Source organism: Melospiza georgiana, chromosome 3 (assembly GCF_028018845.1).
Source record: "Melospiza georgiana isolate bMelGeo1 chromosome 3, bMelGeo1.pri, whole genome shotgun sequence".
NCBI classification, from domain to species: Eukaryota; Metazoa; Chordata; class Aves; order Passeriformes; family Passerellidae; genus Melospiza; species Melospiza georgiana.
Window position 1 is genome coordinate 101,496,402 of NC_080432.1, and position 22,093 is coordinate 101,518,494.

Sequence of the window (22,093 nt, forward strand, 5' to 3'; positions counted from 1 at the left end):
ATTGCTTCCTTTCGTTACCATCTATGGATGCTTCTGTCAAGCTAACCTTCTTTACTGACTGGGCTTCTTTACAGCTCCTGACCTTCAGCCTCATGAGAGGGTTGGAGATACCAGCTTCATTGTCCACTTCCCCCATAGTCTACTTTTTAGCCCCTTTTTTAACACACTCTGCCCATCATAGTCATTAAAAGTAGTTCCTCTTTTCCAGAACTAACCCTGCTGCTCAGTCTAAAGTGCAGTTTTTCTGAAGAATGTTCTAGACAGGGTATTTTCTGCTTCAAACAGACTAGTGTTTTTTTTTTTTTTTTTTTTTTTTTTTTTTTTTTTTTTTTTTTTAAGGTTTCCAGATATTTTATTTTCCGGACAGCTGAGTTTTCTGTTACCTACTTCTAAATTCCTATAGCAAAGGATTCTTCTTTTTCTGCAAAGTAGGTATGGCATAAAGATCACCAAAGATCTATAAGCATCCCACCTCATTCCTAGTACTCTGCGTTGGTTTTACTAGTCATCAGTATCAAAATAATGTTTAGCAGAATATCTGTAACACCTGTGGTAGGAAATCACTCCTTATTCAACACCATTAGAAACAGCAGCAGAATTACTACAGAAATTGCACGGCCTCAAGTCATTTGCTGGGCACAAAGCAGAGTTAAACAGGTATTGTTTTTCTAGACTTCATTGTGGCCATTATTGATTAGACACTGAAATTTGTACAGTAAAGCTTTTCTTCCCTTGAGGTCTGTCTTTCTTTTTAACCCCAAGAGGACAGTTGTTTCACATCCCCAATCCAGCAACACCGTGGTCTGATTAGAGCAGAGAGGGTAGAGCAGTCCCTTCTGCCAGTGGTGGTCACTCTTCACCTTCATAGGACAGTTGTCTTGGTGCAGCATCCCTCCATCTTGGCATTTTTATCTCAGGCCTTTGGATGCCAAGAGAAAAGTGACAAATCTGTAGAGCACAGATTTCTCAGGCCCACGTGCATGGCCTGTGAATTTGTGTGTAGAAGATGCTTCTGACAGGAAGGCTGGGTTGCCTTCCAGCTGTGATGTCCAGATAGACAAACCAACACTTTGTTGGAAATTACATTTCCAACAACTGGAACAATTACAGCATACTCAGCAGGATAGGGCTCCCTTCAGCATATTTGAATAGAAACAACACAAATAACAGAAGATAGCTACAAGCATTTTTGACTGAGTACTTAGAAGACCAGCAGCACCTGAACCCTATTAGGAATTCAATTTTAAATGCTTTTTCCACTTCAATAGCAATCACACCAGAACAAAGCTGATACAGAAAGAAGGCACAGACTTGAAAAAGAGATAAAAATAAAAAGTAAAATAATTAAATCTACATTGTGAAGGACAGTACCAATCATAGTGTTAGTGATTCCTTGAGAATCTCTATCTTCACATTTTTCACTTCTTCAGCTACAGAGCAGGTGGCAAACAAAGGAGAACTCTTATGAGGCAAAGCAGGAAAAAATTAACCAAAGGGTAAAAGTTCATATTGAATCCAAAACCAATAACCCCCCAAAACAAAAACATAAGTTCTCTTTAACCAAGTACTTTTATTGCTTAACTTGTTTAAAATTTTTCTATAATTAGAAAAATAATGAAATTAGTTTTTAGTATTTTGGATATAATATGTTATTATTTTCTGATAAGAACATTTGAGAGACCTAAAAAGTTTTTACCTTTATGAACAGATTTGCAGAGTTAACTAGCCTCACCAGCAAAAAAAATATTCAAAAGTAGTGGATTTTAAAACGCTAAAAGTATGCAATTTAGGGTGCAAAGCCAGTTGTACTTGCAGGGTTTATAACACAGCCAACAGCATGAAAGGAGACATTAATTGAGAGACCCATGAAAAGGATTCTAACGCTACAACGCAAACTGTTCTTGAGGGTGAAAAAAAAATGAAAACAGATAATTTACAATAAATGTGAGCTGGAAATAATTTTATTACAGCAGTACCCAGAGAGTTTCTTACACTGTCTCTTGTGTTATACCATGTAGAGGGTTTTTAACATCAATCTTATTTAAGGTCCTATATATAGAATACAGTAGGATAGTCATTTTAGCAGTATTGAGGGTGACTCCTAGCAAGATGGCCTGGATATAAACATCATTAACCAAAGCATCTGCTCTTGGCCAGTGGCAGAGACAGAATATGAAAACGGACAAGCGTTTGATTATATACTGTAAGGCCAACAGCCTGCACAGAGGTATTAGTTTGGGTCTCAGTGGCCAGTTAATGCTGTCAGATCAAGTCAATTAATCTTCATTTTGTTCTGTTCAAGCTGGCCAGGCATAGCCAGAGGCACAGTGCTGCTCTGCTGGGGTAGCTCCCTGGAGTTTGAGTCTCACTAACTGTGAAAATGGGCTGGGTGGAAAGGACCAGCCTGTGGATGCCCATGAAGGTGGCTGCTGCTTTCTCTGGTATAGATGTACTAGAGACCCTTGTAGGAGCAGGAGCTCACTCACTGGGTTACTCTGGAGGGCACTGCAAGGAAATAGACATGGGGGAAGAGGAAGAAAAAGTATCAATATCTTTCCAAAGACTTTTGTCAACTTTAAAAATGTGAAAAGCCACTGAAACGGAGGACCTTATAATGAAATAAAGGCTTTTTAAAACATCACAGGCTATTTCAATCAGTGGGTGCCATGAAATAATGACACCATGAATTAACACTGTCAGAGAAGTGAAAAACATGCAAAAGGTGGGGCTGCTTTGAAGGACCCTACCTGTGATCACTCTGCACAAGCACTACATGAAGATCTAACACTTGTCCCATGGCAGTAGGACAGACCCAAGAGCTCTGTGATAGGACAGAGGGGGTGTAGGAGCTGTGTGGAGGCAGTCTGAAAATACCAGCTCGCAAATCCAAAGCAGCTGTGTCCCTCAGCTGTGGGCACTCATGAGCCAGTGCTACTGGAGGATCACAGGGCACCTTGTGCAGGCCAAGAGAAGCCACTGAGCCATGGGAGCTGAGACATGTGCAGACAGGCACTGCCTTGTGGCAGGTTTTCAGAGAAATCCACATGGGGGAAATGAGATGGAAGAAAATCATTGCAGGTCTCCAAATGGGCTTTGAATAAGTCTGTGCAAATCAACTATAGCTCACTCAGCTTTTCACAGTGCTGATGTACTGCGATCTTCCAAGACATTTTTCTGAAGGAGAATTAATAAATAGATAAAACTCCTCACCCAAGGGCAGTTGCAGGCTGGTATCCAGCAGAGTCCCCATGGTGGCACAGTGAGCACCATGGCTACAGCTCTGCACTGACCAGAACTGGGACCCTTCTACAGCACTCAGGCCAGATGCCATGGAGCAACTCATCCTTACCACTAAATCCATCCACCAAAAAGGGAGGTAAGGGGAGGAGCTGTCTCCAAAGCAGCTATTAGCACCAGATGAAACCGGTCCCAGTTCTGAAGCCGTGCCTAGGAATTGCACATGAAGGCAAGAATTGGAAAGGTTTCTGGTGTGATTTTGGCCTGAATCAACAGCTTAATGCTACAGATGGGCCTGGGTACCGGGGCTCAGGCATTGCCTGAGTACTGCCATGCTACAGTTCATCTATATACTAAGAGGTATGCAAAGACCATATAAATCTTTACTGGTAGATGCTATATGGAGACCAAAACATTCCTTGGTGTTAATACCCAACTCCAGCCATTACTATAAACAGTGAAAATAACAGAAATATGAAGAGGCAAATTCAGTGTTAATTTTTTTTTTTTAAGTGTTCTCTGTAATTTGAATAGTTATCTTGCTAACCAATAAATTTCACCTCTGGACTTGAGGAATCAGTAGAAACTATAGCAAAAAATGGAAGTAGCAGATAGATCAATGTGATAGCCTAATGAGGAATGTTCCCAGAAAACACTCAGTACATTACCAGAGTCACTACAAGATCAATGTACCTGAAATAGTTTTCTTGGATTTCAATAAAAAGTTGAAAAATGTCCCTCCCAAAGACCCACAATAAACAAGGGCTGGTATTAAGGAAAAGAGGACATCCTTTATAAAATTGTTTTAAGGAGTAGGAGGACAAAATGCAGAAATAAAACAAATAGCAACTTTCATATGGAGGTTATATTAGGGAACTCTGCCTTTCACTGCAGTCATAAACTGTTTAAAAGAAGAGGCAGCTTAACACAAGTGAAAACTTGGTGATGAGGCAGTGCAAGGACAGATGAGGTTCAACACTGAACAGCCAGAGGATCTCAGGGGGACGCAACCTTCCCTAATATAAAAAGCTTCCAATCAGCAAGTAGTTAAGCAGTACAACGAGACTGGTGAAAGGATCAGGTAAGCACTCATCTCATTTTGAAGTTTCCTGAGTGCACAGCAGTGCTGCTCTATGACCAGCAGCAGAGCAGGTCGTAACCATTCTCTCAAATCAGCAACACTTTTCTGGGTAACTCTAAGAATATGGCTGGAAAAAATAAAAGTTATAACCCTGGCAATTTAACAAATTTTATTTTTAGACAAAATACAGCTCTTAAAAACATCAGTGGTAATGGAAATTTCTTTATGAGACCCACCTCTGCCCTTATTTATTAGTATGTCAGTGGCTAGAATAAAACAGTATTTCATGGTTTTATTGTATTCAATTGACCTAGAATAGAGTGATTTTAATCTCTTCTTCCCTGGTTACATCTACAATGCATCACATGATCTTATCTCCTTATCTCCAATTATGCTCTTGATCCTACTTTTCTAAACAGCAGTTTCATTTGCCCTCTCTCTGTTTCCTGGAACAAAGATTACTGTTTCTTCTGCAACATCTCTACATGGGAAGAATTTGTATTCACAGAGAACACTGTTTCCTGATGGAAAATTATTTTCCAAGACATGCTTATGTAACTGAGGTGCAGCACCCCATCAGGCAAAACATGATCTCTCAAATGATCTTCAAGCTAAGCAGATATCTGAGAAAGTACTAAACGTAGGATCCAAACAGAGGACTTCTGTTCCTCTCACTATTATTTTTGAACTCTTGAAATTCAGAACTCTCTAGAAATGACCATTGCTTACATTTAAACAACAGAATTGGAGACCCCCAAGTCACAGATGACTTGCAGCTGGTTCCCCACATTTTTGCCAACAGCTGGACCCTTGTATCCCTTGAACTTTGCAGCCTTAAGCTACATCTAAGAAACATGCTTAATCCAAAGACTTCAGAACCTGGCAAAGATGCAAAATGCCACCTGCCACGTTTACAAAATTTATTTGCTTTAATCCCATATTACTCTCCCTTAGTACGAGGGGAGATGCATTAGTTATCCAAGGTTTGTTCTGGTGTCAGAAAACAAAAGCATGTACACAGCTCACATGAGAGTGGGGGGGGAAAATGAACATTTTCCATCAGCAAATATGAAAACAAGTGCATCTTTTGTCCTCTCTAGGAAGAGCATCTGGATTGGGCTAGTTTATATGACATTCCTGGAGGGAGCATGCTCTTACAGCATGTCATACCAGATCTAGGCATGAGCCCCTGAAACTCACACTTGCCACAAGTGCTATGACCCCTTTGTTTTCTGTATTTCAAGGGATTTTTTTTCGTAGTTTGCTGATCAGTAGCATCTGACAATGTCTGAAATCTAGAATTCTCTGCTTGGAGAGGAATGGCACCAGGGGTGGCTACATCAGGCTCAGCAATGTGAGTACTTCCTCCCCTCCACAGCCGAGGGCTGTGCCCAGCTGGCTCCTGTCCTGGCAGCTGACCAGGCTGAGGAGCAGCACTAACAGGCATTTTGGGTTTTGTCCTGCAAGATCTGTGCATGAAGAGATCAGCACAGAGGCACTGCCCCAGCAAACACCCTCTCTAGTCTGCACTGGAACCATTCCACACAAGCTGAAGTACATGTTAATCAGGATTCGCTTCCAGAGCAATCCTGTTAGCTTAATTAAGCCCTCAGTATCCCAAGAAAAACAATCAGAAGGAGAGCAATCCTGCAAGCTGGGAGAAGAACCATCTTTCCCCAGTCTGCCCTTCCAAAAGAACTGATGTAGGATTACAAAATGCCTCTGCATGCAGCAGCAAGACATGAGAAATGTGTCGAGCACAAGAAAAATTATTATAAAACTTTGACATGACAGATAAACATAGGAGACATTCACAATAGCCAGTTTTTCATAGCCTACTTAGATCCCTTGGATAAGCATAGGCACATGATTAACCAAAAATTCTAGCCAATAGCTGATGTTATTTCAGCATTTTTCAAATGCTTCAACTAGAGCCTTGTCAAAATAAATGGTGGATTTGTGCTGTATGTGCTTATATGGCAAGGTTGATCCACAGTGATACTATTACAGTGCTGTAAAGCATAAAATCTAGTTAATGGTTTCTGCCAAACCATGAATCAGTGCAAAATAGCGACCTAAAGTATGTTCTTTTTTTCCATTCTCTAATATTTCTGCACAGCACAACCCAAACAATTGCTCATAATTAAACTGATTGGAGGAGCAGACACTGGCAGGAAGTACACTGCTGGCACTGATCCAATAGCACTTCATTGTATTGGATTTAGAACAATTACATCAGTTCCTTTCATTTTGCAGAAAAAGAAGAGGGGGGCTGCTTTTTATCTTTTGCTCTCTATGAGCAAAATCAATGCTTGTCAAATCTCCTGAAGCAGATTTTTAATGAACAGTGTTAAGTGCATCCCTGAATACCCTGGTGCCTTTGCCCATCCTCTTCATCTTCTTATGGATGCTTTGTGTTATTAGTCAGTATCCATTTTGAGGAAAATGTAAGTTGATTAGCTTTTAATAATGGAAGGACAGAAAATGAAAAACATATTATACAACAAGCGAGCAAAAGGTAGAGTGAAACTGGAGTCCACATTTAAAAATAACATGACTTGTGACCTCTTCTGCATCTGTGGAACAAGAGTTGTAGGCACATATTACCGAGGAGAATAATATCCCACAGCACTGTAGGGAAGCTGAAGCCAAGTTTTGCTCTTGAGCAGACTTGTACAGTTTGAACAAAATTTGAACAGAGACAAGGAGGTTGCTGGTGTCTATAGAGACAAAGTCACAAGAACACTGCATAAAACTGAAACTGATCCTTCTACTTCACAGTAGTTTTGTATCCCAGACTGGACTTAACACCCAGCATTTCCTACACAAATCTAAAAGCATTCAGCTCTATTCAGAGTACCTACAGCTCCCAGCTCTGCACACAGATAGACACCACATTTGGGAGGTCTTTCAGTCGAATGAATGATCTGTATTGCAGGAAGCCTTGTTTTCAATTCCCATGGCCACTTTGACAGATTTGTCTTCATTTTGCAGTGCCTGGTCTCCTGGGCAGCTCATAGAGTCAGAGGGTGGCTTGTCTCTACAGCAGTTTCTTGCTCCCAGCAGAACATGTGCAACTTTGGGCCTGCACAGAGGCCAGTCACAATCTGGCAGTCAGTTAGATACTCATGCATTCAATTAAAGTGCTTTTTCTCTCACACATGCCCAGCAATGTAGCACTTCCCATGAATGGCTGTGAATGGACCTTTGAAGAGGTTCTCACAGAATCAATGTACCTCTGTTTCCCCCAGCTGCTGAATAGAGGGCAAACTTGTTTCAGAAATATAATCTATATTAGTAAATTTATAAGTGAGATCTGTGCATTCATATTTCATTCTTTACCCATGCAGACTTAGAAACAAAATCCAGACTGTTTTTTGTTGGGGGAGGAGGGAGAAAAACCCACTTGTGAATAGAGTACTGTGCAAGAAGTGAGGAAGACAAGGCCTGCAGCTTGCCTTCAGCTAATCCCTTTGTGTCTTTGCCCTTCTCTTTCATGGTCCTAGGTCTTGTCTACCTGTATAAAGAGCCCTCTGGGAGCCGAAGCTGTGGCTGATGCTCCTCAATATTCCTTTAGTAGTAAATCCTGTAAATATCAAATATCATTTAAAATAACTATTTTTCTATTGTAGAATGAGGTTACAAGTCACAGAATCAGAGAATTGCTGAGGTTGGAAGTGACCTCCAGGGATCATTTAGCTCAGACCCCACTCATAGGATGGTCAGCTACAATATGCCACTCAAGACTACAACCAGTCAGGTTTTTAATATCTCCCAAGGATGTCAACTCCACAACTTGTCTAGACAGTCTCTTTCAGCATTCAGCTACCTTCACAGCAAAGTCCCCAAATATTCTTCCTGCACTCCTACTTCAGCACATTGTCTTTCCTTCTTTCACAGGACACCACTGAACAGAGTGAGTTTCCATCTTTACTCCTATCTCTGCCCCAGTCAGGTAACATCTCCCTCTCTCTCATTTTTATGCTGAAATCCTTTCATCATGTGGTTATTTGCTGGCCTCCCTCTACTACCCCCATGTCTTGTACTGTGAGGCCCAGAGGTGGACATGGCCCCCCTGGCCCTGCCAGGACTGAGTGAAGCCAAAGGCTCCCCTCCCTCATCCCGCTGGCAAAGCTTTTGCTGGTGCAATTCAAGGGACTGCTGGACACCTGTACCAAAGGACAGCTGCTGGCTCACATCAACTTTGTATCTACCAGAAGCCCCAGCTGTTTTCCTGCAAAACTGCTTCCTATCTGGTCAGACTCCATCCATTCTAGTGCTTGGATTTACTTCTTCCCAGATGGAGGACTTCATACTTACTCCCTTTGGTGAACATTGAGTGTGGTTCCTGGTCACCATTTCTCCAGTTTGTCAAGACCCTCTGAATGGCAACACAACACTCTGGAGTATCAGCCACTGCTCCCAGCTTTATATCATCTACAAAGCAAGTTCCAGACCCAAATATACATGAAGTGGATTGAACCAGAAGAAGTTTAGACGGAAAAATTTCTTCACAAAAGTGTTTGTCAAGCACTGGACCAGGCTGTCTAGGAAAGTAGTCACAGTTCCTGCAGATATTTAAAAGTTGTGTAAATGGGGCACTTGTGGACATGGTATAGTGGTGGACTTCATGGTGTGACAATTACCTTAGAGGACTTTTCCAGCCTAAATGTGTCTGAGATTCTAAAACAGGAGCAGAAGTACATTTTGACCTATGTCATTACTGGATTCTGGTTGCACAGTTTGCAAAACCCTATAGCTGCTTGAGGCCATCTAGACCTGAGAATCACCTTCAGCTCACCTGTCAGAGACACAGGGGGCCACTGTGCAGAAAGACTATTTGTCTTGTTTGTGCTGCATCATGCCATTCTCAGTCATGAGAGTAAATCAATTACATGGGAAAATGAAGGAGAAATAGCAGCTGCTTGTTGCAGGAGTGAAGCAGCTCTGAGACTCAAGTAAAATATCAGCATTTTAAATTGGTTGTTTTTTCATTTTGCACACAATCTCCTTTTGCAGTTTATCTTTCTGTATAAGAAGTAGGGTGCCTACATTCTATTTATAACTCTGCTGGGAAAGACTCAATGTTTTGGTTTTATTAGAACACTGTTAGAACAGAAACATTCCAGAGCCCCAAACTAAAAGGCAAACTCATATTCATGTTTGTGTTGCCCTTGAGTCTGTGCTCCCTAGCAGAAACACTCCATGGTCACAGTGTAGTGTAACTGCTGGACTTGGACATTTGTAACTAGCATGTCCAATGCCTTTTCCAGCAGATAATACTGTATGAGTAAACACTGACTTGTAGCTATTTTTAAATCACAATTTAAATTTCCAGATGAGCCAGGATGTCTTTTCAAACAAGGAGGATTATATTTCGTTTCCTAAACAGACATAATTAAATAATGACATTCTTGAAAGAGAGGGATGTTCTGCTCAGGTTGAAGATTAGCATGTGCCAAACCAGTTTCCTAATTTGCCAGAAAATCTCCTGAATATTCCCAGCCAAAGGGCTTAATCTGTTTCTCTGTTTCCTGTCTGCAAAAGGAAGGTGGTCTCTCTCTGGAGACCAAAGAGGTCTTAAAATGGTAAGAGCAGAGCAGGTCTCTGCAGAGGTTACAGATAACCAGAATGAGGGAGCAGCAGTGACACAGTAACCCTAATTTGTATTTAGGACACTCCCTATGAGGACTGAACACTTCTGTTCTGCAAACAGCTTTGGTACCTACTGCCTTTGTAAACAAGATGCATTGGAACGTTTGCTCTTTGAGCCACACTGTTCCAAGCAATTCTATCTTCACCAAGAGGAGGTTTTTTTTCTCTCCCATCTCATCTGCTTTTTACTTTTAAACATTTCTTTGGAACAAGACTTAGATAACTTGAGATCTCAAATATAAGACAAGGTTTGGAAGTACACAGAATACTTATCCCATTCTAAATCAACCACCTGTTGGCCTCAGGAAAAGAAAAAGGAAGAAAAAAGAGAAGTGTGTTTCAGTACATTTTGGATTCCATTCTCCAGGTGAACTGATATGCTACGGAGAGATGTGTATGAACATGAAAATACATCCTAAGGCAATCCATTAAAGATTAAAGTTAGGCTTGCATTTATCTGGGATTTTTCAAAGTACTCATATCTACTGATTTTTGCATTCTTACATTGCTTTTTTGTATCTTGGTTTCATTCACCACAGGCAACAGAAGTACCAAATAGTCATCACCGTTTTTCCACCCAGAACTATGAAGTCCAAGGAAAAAACCCCAGACTCTGTGAGCAAGAAATGCCATCCCTATCTTGCCAGCTCAGCTAGTCATCACTGTCCATACAGTTTTAGTGACAGAGGAATAGTGCTGGCAGAGTGCCGTAACCACTTCACCAAACCAGACAACAAAGAGTTAGATTTGAGAGAAGAGTCACCATCAGAAGTGCTGGAAACAGAATGTCTTTTGTTAGACTAATGTTTATTGGAAGCACAGCATCACCAAAGCATTACTGAGGCAAACCAAGACTAGCCAGGAAACTATCATCTATGGCATTTTTCATATTTCCAGTAACTTGACCTCTTTTTTTTTTTTGACTGTAGAACAATCACCAACACAAATGCTTTATACTGGTTTCTTACAGAAATACCAGCCTAAGAAATGTCCCAATATCATCCAGCTCGATACCCCAGCTTGTTTCTTTGCAACATTTTGCAGCATCTCTTTGAGAAAAGACTGTCCCAATATTGTTATCAGCTTAAAGAAGCACTGTCCATCTCCTGCTTTACTCCCAGAACAGAGCCCTGCCAAAGAATAGCTCTTGCAAGATATCACATTGAATGTCAGAGTCCTTCTTTTTTTTTGGCCGGTCTCCCCTTCTGAAAGACTAACTAAAGAATAACCTTGACAGAAAACACAACTAAACATTGACTGGAAAAAAATTAAATGGAACTTGATTTTTAGCCATCTTTCTCCTGGCTTGATCAAGTCAATCCCAAGCTCATCCCACACCCCCAATGCTCAGAGCCAGGAAAAACGTTTGTGCCGCAGGGCTTGCTGCTCTCACTCTAATTGACAAGTGTATTCTTCCTTGAATTTAACACTTATTTCAGAGTTTGATTAGGAACTATGCTTTAATTTGCTTTTTTCTTTGCCATGGCATTTTATCACTCTTATAGACCATCCTTGGACAGGTTTGGAACTAGTACAAACCTCCCCAAGGCTTTGTTTTCAGGCATACATTTCAGCCTTATTTCTGCTGTTCTGAGAGGTATGAATAAATTATGCTATATTTTTTCTGACATACAATTGTTAGTTAGATCTCTCCAGAGATAGACACAGCTGGTGCTCCAGTCTGAGACTACATATGTGAGTTTACAGAAAAAATGTTTCCTTGCAAGTTAATATAACAACAACCCAATGATGTCTTTCTCCTCTTGTACTTTAATCCAACTGATTGTATCTCCAACTCTACCTTCCAAACCATGTATACATCCAAATGACCTCAGTTTGGTAAGCTCATGCACAAGTGTTTAATTGCAAAAAATCCAGCAGCAAGCCCCAAAAGTGAATTCTCCAAACTATCAATTCATGTTAATGCAGCTGCCTAAAATACTGCCCATCCAACAGGTTCTTCTGAAAATTTTTGGTAGTTTTACAATCATAGCATAATCTTTGCACATTTAAATTTTTTTTCAGAGTTTTTATTGAATTTTTTGACAGCCAGATTAGATCACTCTGCCTGAACTCAAACTCCCTTAACATCATTTCACTACTCAGCTGAAAAGATTTGCTTTTATTTACATAGTACTGGAGACCATATCTTATACCCTAGAGTTCAATAGCACAGCATTCAGGGCCAGGGACTGACTTATATAAAGACCATATGAAAAGACATCCTGGACACAGTAGGCCATATATCTAAGACAAGGAAAGATTCTTTAATCTCTGCCATTTTGATAGAAAAACTCCAGCTGGTAATTCCCCCTTTTAGTCTGTATTGCTATTTAGCAAATTCCTTACTAATTGTCTGCTTCTCCTCTGCAGCGTGGCCCGTCTTGGGTGGGAGGGGATAAACCCTCTTGCTTTGGGGCTGAGGTGTGACAGCTGTGACAGACCTTGTTCTCATGAAACCAGGCCTCCAAGCACCGCCTGCCACGCCCAGCTGTGCCCACAGACACTTCTTGTTGCCCTCTGCCTCCAGGAGTGCAGTGAGCCCCAGCCCCAGGGCATCTCTCCTGCAGTGGGGGAGAGGTTGGTGGCGGCAGCCTGGTGACCCCACAGCCTAATGGAGGATTCGGGCTACTGCTGACCAAGGTTGGAGAGCCCTGCACAAATTATTGGAAACAGAGTGGGAGCTTGGAGGGGAGAAGGAGATCTCTCACATGGAAAGCTTTAAAGCTACCAAATATAAAGTTCTCACTCAGGGGCTGAAGTTTCCAATGGTAATTAAGAAGAGCTTTTCCACTAGCAAGTGGTACATGAAAATTCTTTTGCGTCATTAAGAATTAAATCCTCCTCAGAAATCTAGAAAGATTTTAAAAATCCTGATAAGCTAGAGGGGTTGGAGGGACAGGGAAAAAAAAAAAAAAAAGAATAGCCTGAATTGTGTGTAGATAGAAAATTATTAAAGGTTATCTCTTCATTAGTTCTTTCTACTAGTAGAAGTGCCACGCAGAAGTCTGCACTGATCTAATCAGTGGACTTGAGGAAGGCTTTCTAGTGTCTGAAAGCACTGTGATTGTGCTCATGCTCTTCCCAAACATCAGCAGGACTGATGAGGCATCACCTCAAGAGTCACTGCCAGGTCTGTGGGAGAAGAGACAGCTCTGCCTACGTGGGGCCATAACCAGGAGCTCCAGCCAAGCTGGGGCTCACACACCTTCCTCACCATCTGGCCACAGGAAGCATCACTTCAGCTCTTGTTACAGAGCCATACACATGGGCTGGAAAATTCAGTTTGCTCATTTTAATAGGAAATTCTGCAGAGCTGTTGTACAGTTCAGAACAGCTATATTTGCAAATACATTCTGTGAGGAAAAAACAATAGCAGTGCATAGAAGCAGCCTCCACTTGCCTTGCACACAAGCATCTTGCCTTCTTTAGGCTTGCCCAATTTAATTGTGGTTTGTTTACTACATCTCATTATAATTTTACAAAAGCAATTATATTTGCTTTAACATGAATGTCTATGCTTTGGCCTTAAGTTCCAATTTAATAAACTGTTGCTCTGGTTTCATTTCTCACTGGATAACTATTCAAAGAAATAGTTACTTATTTTTCTTCATTCCAGAAAGAGCTATTCATGCATGGCCATACTCAATTGTGTTTATTTAGAAGGCAAATAGGAAAAAACAAGACAAAACACAAAAAAATAAAACCACCCCACAAACAAAATAACCAACCAACCAAAGTCCAAAACAACCACACCATACTAATGAATAGCTCATGTCTTTTGGAAAAAACCACTTATCTTCCTCAGATCCATAGGACACTTGAAAGGAAGAGAAACATTTCAACACTATATTCTTTTCAATTACTTCAGTTTTTTAATGGTTTAAGCCTTAAGGTTGTGGATGATCTGCCACTGTCCCCTGACAGACACATTCATTTCCCTTGTGCCAGTGGATGCCAGGAGAACTAACAATTGGAAAATTCAAAGGAAAAACAGGATTGGCAGGCCTTGCAGAGATACATGTGACTGAGAGTAACACAGAGAGGAACACCCTCGTACCTGGGTTTGCTGCTGAAGGATCCAGGAATGCTCAAAAGCTCTAAAGTATGAGAGTGACAATGTGATGGGATTCTCCACCCCTCTTCCATGGTTTGCATTTCCTGAATATGTCTAGAAATGACTCAAAATTATATGATGATCCATACTTAGCATACCCTAAAATACCTTTAGTGCACCAAAAAGGTGTGAAAGTAATAAAAGCTTGAAGCAGAATTCCCAAACCACTCGGGAAAATCCCATGCAGTGTTTCTGAGCTTGAAGTAAGCTCATTAATTTGGAGTGGGATTCCTTCTAGTTTAACTAGCCATCTAAGATTAGTTGGCTAGGGCTGAGCCAGTCACTGCAGGATCCCCAGCATCAGTGGAAAGCAATGCACACCCCCAGGAGATGCGATGAGTCACAGAAACTCAGCGATGCTTTTTTCCAGAGCACCCGTCCAACAATGTGCACTTCAGGAACCCTGAGCCAGCGTTTGCAGCTTTGTGTTAAAACCTGTCAAGGGCTCCTTTGCAGAGCTCTTCCCTCTGTTAAAACTGAACACATTCTCCTGCCCTGTCTTTCCTAGCTTGCAATGTGCTATTTACCCTCAGTAAGCCTTTTCTTCTGATCCCATAAGTGCTCACTCCTTTGAGAATTTACTGATTTCTTTTGCAAAGCCATGTGGTCAATCTCAACCTTTGTCCACATTAACTGATCCTTTCAAGGACTTTCAGGCTGCTTCTAAGGCGTGACATCCCTTCAAAAGCTAAGCCAATTCTTCCACAGTGTATTTATTCAGGCTTCCACTACTATCTCATTTATTACTGCGCCTATCATTTTTCCAAGTCTGAACCGATCAGCACTTTTCTTAAGCTTACCAGTATCTTTCTGGAAAAGACATCCATTATATATTAGACAGTCCTCTCATGCTCACAGGACAAGAGGACTCCAAGTAGCAGCTTAGCTACTTCAGTCTTTGGTGGACATTACCTAGCCTAAATTACCATATTTCATTGGTTTGGTCTATAAAGCTTCAAATCAGTGTTGCTTAAACTCACATCTCCTCTTCTGATAAGCAAACCAGAGTTCCTCAATATTTCATATTTACAAGCCTGTTTTCCTCATCCCCACTGGTGTCTTTTATACTTTATACTTTGATATTTTAAGTTATAGAGATATTTCTTTATCAAGTGATTTAAAAATAGCCCAGACACTGCAAACTTTTTCAAAGATCCCTAGGTTCCCATTGTTCCCCCTAAAGAACAGAAAGATCTTAGAGGTCTTTTCCATCTTAAATTATTCTGTGACTCTAAGACTTGGAAGAGCCAGGATCAAGCCCCAAAAAGAAGAAGAAAAAAAAAAGAATGGTACTGGATAATTTTCCAATTGTTGTAAAGATCATCATGACCCCTACAAAAAGCTCCACATCAGCTTTCCCTGAGGACAAAGCTATCACCACTCCATCTGCCTCCTCTCAGAAGAACAAATAGTATTGTAAATGCTGACAGGGCCTGATTTATAGGTTGAGGTTTTTACTCATATTCAACTATCCAAGTGCTAATAACACATGTATTAACACTTTCATACTTACTCAGCCAGAATTCCAGCTAAGTTACACAATTCACCTTCATCATGCTTTCCTACACCCTTCCAATAGAGAAATACAGTTTGAGCACCCCAAAATGCAATTCAGACTATTTAAACCATCTCAGTTGATCAGAACAACTAATAAATTATGAAAAACAACCCCCAAAGTTCCTTTAGCTTCAGGTCAGATACCACTTCATTTGCAACAGCAAAACTCCAAACAATTCATTAGCAGAGGACTTAAAAATACCTCAATACTAACAACCACCCAGCATTTTTGTGCAAGTTACACAGAATTTAAGGTGCTGCTGCATCCATTTCTGAAGAGCTCCCTTTTCCTTTACAATGTTCCTGTTTTTAGGAAATGTAAGGTTTTTATTTTCCACAGACACAAGTAACCTACCTGCACTGTTGAAAAAGAAAAGCAAATAAGTCAACCATCTCTTCCACCTCCATGTCTGCAAACAGGTTATTCAAATTCAGCAGAGAAAACAAGCTTCAATAGGAAAGCACATTTTCTTTCTTGTATAAAAGCCTACTCACCTTGCACAAGTCTGTAAACCTCCTAACATTACCCTCCAGTCAGAGCAAGCATCTAACTAAATACCTCTACTCCAGGGTGAGCTCAGGTGCCACCCAACAGCCTGAGAATGGGAAACACCTGGAAGCAGTTAGGGCAGCTGGTGTGCAGGGAAGAGCAGGGAATGAAGCAATGCTCAGTTTCCCTCCCTGTGGTCGTTCACAGAACATTAAGAGCAAGTGCTCAGCAATGTGTGTGCTTGCCACACGCTTGGGAGGAACACAGCTAATGCTAGAGCCCCTGTCTCATGTGGGGTGCTGCCAGCTGTGGCAACCACGGGTCCAAACCCTGCTGCTCACTATGGTATGGCATAGCTGCTTGCATCAGTTTGTTTTTATGAAATGCATTCATTTTTAAATTAAGATTTAAGAGAAACTCATTCATACGCTTTTGTAAAGACATGTGCTGGAGGCAAAGGCTGAGTTACTGTCATTGATTGCATTAGCATGTAAGAAGCTCACAATATACCTTAACTGAAGCTGAGGATGCCTAGACCAGGAGGTATCATTAGATCACTACAGATTTCATCTGCAGATTGCAGAAAATTTGTGGAAACTTTCCCATTTTGAAGGCAGCAGAAAGGCAGAGAGCTGAAAATGAAAAGGAAGCCTTTTAGAACTGAGCCAGCTTTTCCAAGTGCTAAATATACATTATTCACTTAACAGTATGGTTCCCATAGTCACAGGCTGTCCAGCCCTTCTTCCCAGCCCATCACCTCAGCTCCTTCACCGTGCAGGACAATCACAGAACACACAGGTATAGGAGTCTAGGCCACACTAAGTTGTAATTGATTCATGGTCACCTAGCAGGCTGATGCATTTATGATCAACTCCTGTTGTTAAAAGGAAGGTAATAAAAGGGCGAAAAACTCATCTCCAATGATGAGGTTAAATTCTCATGCAACTGAATGAGGTGGGGAAGTACTTGTAGGGCTGATCTTTCATCTCCCATTTATGCTGGTACCAAAGAAGAAATGCTTTTCAATTACAGAAAAATGGATATTGAATACCACTAATTTCTTTTCAAAAATAGTTCACTAAAACTGAGCTGCCTACCACTTATCCATATGTTCACAATATGCCTTTTCCATGAAATGCTGCAGATTCCTCCTTGGGTCACAGAGGTATAGAGCATCCATTATTTATTTTCAGACTTTTGTCAGTATAAACTTTGTATTACAGGCAACAGAATTTTGAAAATTCTCTTAGTATCAATCTAAAGCAGTTAATTTTTGGAAGAAGTTAATTAAGGTATAACATCTGGAGGCAGATTTAAGCTTTTTCACTGAATCCCCAGTCCTATTTAATTTACCATTAATTTGGTTTCTGACACTGGATGATTCTCTTCAGCCAATAAATGAACTTTCCCACTTTACCACTTCCATCCTCCCCCATTTTGCAATGACTAGCAAGTCACAGTAATCTGCTTTGTCTTTGAGTTAGCTGGCATTGGATTTCTCAGAGGCTGGTCACCTCTAATATTTCTAAAAATGTAGCCATAAAAAAATTCCATAAAGTTGCATAATTAAGGAAGCATTAAAAAGATATTTGAGCTAAGACTGCAATATAAAAGGTGCTTTAAGTAGGTGCCAACACTAGCTCCTGTGTAGGTAGGTTGCTCTTGGGATACAAGGAGCACCCTTGCAAAGGATTGAGATTTGTCCTCCCCACACATCCTTTGAACATCAGTCTTGTGGTTAAAAAAAAATACACCAAGAATATTTCACTGGGCACCACCACCTCTCTGTCAAATTATCCATGCAAGTTCCCAAATTCTATCCTTTTCCTTTCTCCTGCTTACAAGTAGAGATATTTCAGCTATCATTTGCAAATATTGAAAACTATGCAAGGGTGTTGGGGGCTTCAAAAAGCACCAAATCATTCTGATATATTTTAGTGTTCTAGGAAAGCAGTCACTGGATGAATAGAAGCAACAGGAGAGGTGAAAAATGGAAAGATAAAACAGTGCAGCAGAGACTGATGCTTCAGTTGTCAGTAAACACTTGTGCTGATTCCCAAGCCAGGTAGGACTGGTTGATCATGGCTTTCCACAAACCTTTGTACAACTCTGTGTTGAAGGAAATCCTGATACAAATGGATTTTGATTGATTCAATTATCTTTGAGTATTATTTTGTTTATCTGGCCAAGTCCCACACAAGTCTCTGATATTATTTGAAAGTTCCAGAGATTCTGTCATTACTTACCACAACATCTATCCAGCCATGCTACAGCACTCCCATTTGAAGCTGCACCCTTTTTTCCAGTGAAATTGAGCTATTAGGTATCCTTTCAATGAATCCATGCATGGCTAGAATGTTTCACTGACTAACAGAGCAAGTGAATTACTCTATGCATTTTATATATGGTATGTAAAAGACACAGTTTAATATGGAGAAAATAACTGTCGACACACAATAATTACATATAATTTCATATGCTCTGATATGTGCAATTTAGTGTTTTATTAAACAAATACAGTAGCTAACCAAAATCAGATAGCTGATAATGGGAAATAACATTAAAGCCTGTGTTCCTATGGTAATTATTTGTCATCTGAAATGGCATATGCTCTAAAACATAACACAGAAAATTACCTTCCTGTGAAATAAGAAATACAATATAAAATAAAGTTAAGGGACATGTTTATTTTTGAGCTTTCTGCAAGCAAAATTGCTTTGATACAAAATGAATTTAATGATACAGTGCTACCATCCACTCAAGCCAAAGAAAACCTCACATTTACATGAATGCACTTTATATTGATATTCTTACAGAATAATAGTTCAGATATCCAGAATGTGTCTGGCCTCATTGAAAGCAATGGCACAGAAATGCTGCAAGGTATTGGAGTATCATATTATTGGCAAGTGCTTAATTAACTCTGTGAGTTCTCAGAGATGCTGTATAAATAAGGGTACTGTGAAGGTGTGTTTGTATTCCTTAGTACTTTTGACATACATCCTTTAGTGTTTGTTTAGTTAGCTCAAAATGTGTAATTGTGTCTTTTGGCTTTCAGTATTCTCTTTTTCTTTTTTAAAGAAAAATCATGAGGTATCCTTTACTGTTAACTAATGACATAGTGATCGGCCTTTTTTATTGAGGTTGCAGAGACTTACTGTACATTCAGTACACTGTACATTCGGCAATTATTTTTAGTGTACTCTCTACATGTTACTGTGTACAACTGTTAGTTTACATTAGAACTCTTCCCCTTCTCACAGGATATGGCGAAACAAAACAAAATCTGACAAAAATTATACACATAAAATAAGAAGACAAATACACAAATAAGGCCATCTGCAGAATTAAAAATCCACCTCTTGCGATATTTCACAGTAATTTCTACATAATATTTTACATCTTATGAACTTAAATATTTAATGCAAAAGGAAAAGACCTTTATGGAGCCAATCATATTATCTCTTCAAGGACTTGTCCGATTTGCTGGCTAGTGGCCTTCTCTGGGGGGTTGGAATTTTAGAAGGCTTGGCGGATCCTGGCCGAGAGCCTGCTCGGGGTGTCGGCCTGCTGGTGGCAGGAACAGTCTCTGACACATCTGAGCACACAGACTGGATTTCTGAGATGTCAAAGTCAGACGCGTCACTGCCGCGGCGGCTGCTCGACCTGCTGCCAGCCTTGCTTCCTGCTCGGCTACCAGGTCTGCTTGGAGTTCTTCTGGTGTCTGAAAAAGAGAAGATAACCACCAGGTTTAAAGGTGAGGATGGAAGATCTGTGCAGGTCTTTCCTAGATCTTTGGCACTCCAAAAATTCCTCATTGCACAAGCTACACTTTAAATGTCTGCCAGGCAAGCTAAGTGATGCTGTGTCTCACACTAAAGAAAAGGAAATGCAAGATCAAATGCTGACACCGAGTTAGTTCATCACTAGCTTATCTTATCAAAAATGCATTATCCTGGCAGCTTTTACTGACTTCCTGGACATGGATTGTACCTTCACTCAACAGCCAGAGCCTTTATTTCCCCTGCCAATTTCTCAGCTATTAATTGGGGGGAAAAAAAATCAATTTCTGGTCTCTTCATGCATTCATGATTTCTAAATATAGGCATCTTGGAGATGCAAATGAACATCCCAATATTTAAATGTGTAGCACTTTAAAAAGAAAATAAATTCAAACCCATACAGATGAAAGCTGCAAGTAAACAAGGGCAAAGTAGACATCCTGCCCAACAAAGGGCTGAGAAGATGAGCTATCAGCAAGCCTGCTAAGTAAAAGCCTGCCCAGACAATGTGCTGTGAAGAAAAAACCGCAACAAGGAATCTTAAACAGAAAACAATTAATGTGGTTTTTTCATAATTTTCCAATTACTTATTAAGCATTTTTGATCTTCACAGCTCTGGTTCCCTGTTTGTATGAAGAACTGTGTTGCAAAGCACAGCTTCACTGCTTTCTATTTTTGTATAGTGCTTTTAAAATCTCTGTGGGATATTCCATTAATAAGGCAATTTACAGCTGCTCCCTGCAGTTCTTCCAAAAGAAATAGACAGGTCATGACTAAGTGACCTCCCTTTGCTCCATCACAATTGAGAACAACTTGAATACTGTAAAAAACTGGATCCTTTGAGTAAATGCTTCTTCCCCAGTTCCTAGGGCAGATGCATTGAAGGTACCATTCTCAAGAAGATTGCAGGCATGAATTCACACATCCAGAGCTGAACATGTTAATGGAGGGCCTGATTATGTGCACCCTCAGCAATGGGTAGACTGTACAACTTTTACTCCTTTTCACTCTTCTGACATCTCCCTTGACCCCTAATGTGACCTCAAGTGCTCAGGTGGAAAACAAAGCAAGTGGTAGATCAATCTCTGAAGTCAAGACACTCACCTGCAAACTGAGCTCTGACTCTGGTAGCTGCTGTTGACAGGATGCCACTGTCTTCTCCTGAGTGGAAACCTTTCCCTGATAGATACCCTGGCAGTCTCAGTTTACTTCCTTGAATTGGTGTTCCCTATGTAAACCAAAACACAAAAAATGCTTTTTTAACTGAAGACAAGGACTAGTATTAGGGACTACATAGCTTAGGATGTGATCATCACAACATTCAATGTGAATCTGAAATATTGGTTTAAGCCACTATGGGCATTATTCATAATGTGAAGTTTACAATGCTCCTTTAGCAGTTTGCATTTGAAGTAGTCCAAACGTAAAACAACAACAACAAACGAATAATTTTAAGTCTGCTTAACTTTAGCATCTTTGTGTGTATTTCAACACATATGAAGAAAGAAAAAAGCTACCTTTTTATAATTAGTCAAGCAGGTAAGATTAGTTGATGGTACATACTGAGAGTTTGTATCTGCATAACTTGAATTTCCACCATTCTGGCTGTAGTTATAGGTGATGAAAATATTTTTAAAATTGAAACAAGGCTACCAAATTTCAGAAACCTTTTGCTAGGAGGAAAAAAACCCCAAGCCAAAACAAGGGAAAACAGAAAAAAGGGCATAGGACTAACTGTAAAAGTTCCAGTTGTCAATATACTACTGCCTTACAGTGTCTTTACTACCCAGTCTTACCCTGCCTGCTTTCTTATTTCTGAAATGAGTCTTGATTGACAATCTGCCCCAAATCTGCCCAAAATTTCTTTCACAGCCACAAAAATTGAATCATCAGATTTCAAAATGAATATCACTCACTAAATAAGAGGTGTATGCAAATAAGAGGAAAATTACAGTATGCACAGTAATTTAATAACACAAAAATACTATATAGATATTCAAAAATTAGAAAAAACAGTGCTGTGATGAATGCAGTTTGTGGAGTGGCCTGGATCCCAGGATCCTGCATTCTGTGCCCTTGATCTCCATAGAGCTGTAGACAGAATTAGGTACTGAAAACCAGGATCCAGAGAAATGTGTTGGAAGCTGCGTTGAGCTAAGAAAAGAGCAGAGGCC

The 22,093-nt window shown here is 40.3% G+C and overlaps 1 protein-coding gene across 4 annotated transcripts in view; it reads right to left on the reverse strand.

Annotated features, from left to right (window-relative positions):
* Nucleotides 1-18,607: 18,607 nt before the first annotated feature.
* DST (dystonin) overlaps nucleotides 18,608-22,093 on the reverse strand; it is a 289,158-nt gene continuing 285,672 nt past the window's right edge. For all 4 annotated transcript variants that reach the window (XM_058019984.1, XM_058019986.1, XM_058019985.1 and 1 more), the window contains 2 exons: nucleotides 21,024-21,147; nucleotides 18,608-19,861 (listed from right to left, as the gene is read on the reverse strand). In XM_058019984.1, the coding sequence (XP_057875967.1) occupies nucleotides 19,596-19,861; nucleotides 21,024-21,147 (390 nt within the window). In that variant the 3' untranslated portion in view covers nucleotides 18,608-19,595. The remainder of the gene's footprint in view (nucleotides 19,862-21,023; nucleotides 21,148-22,093) is intronic.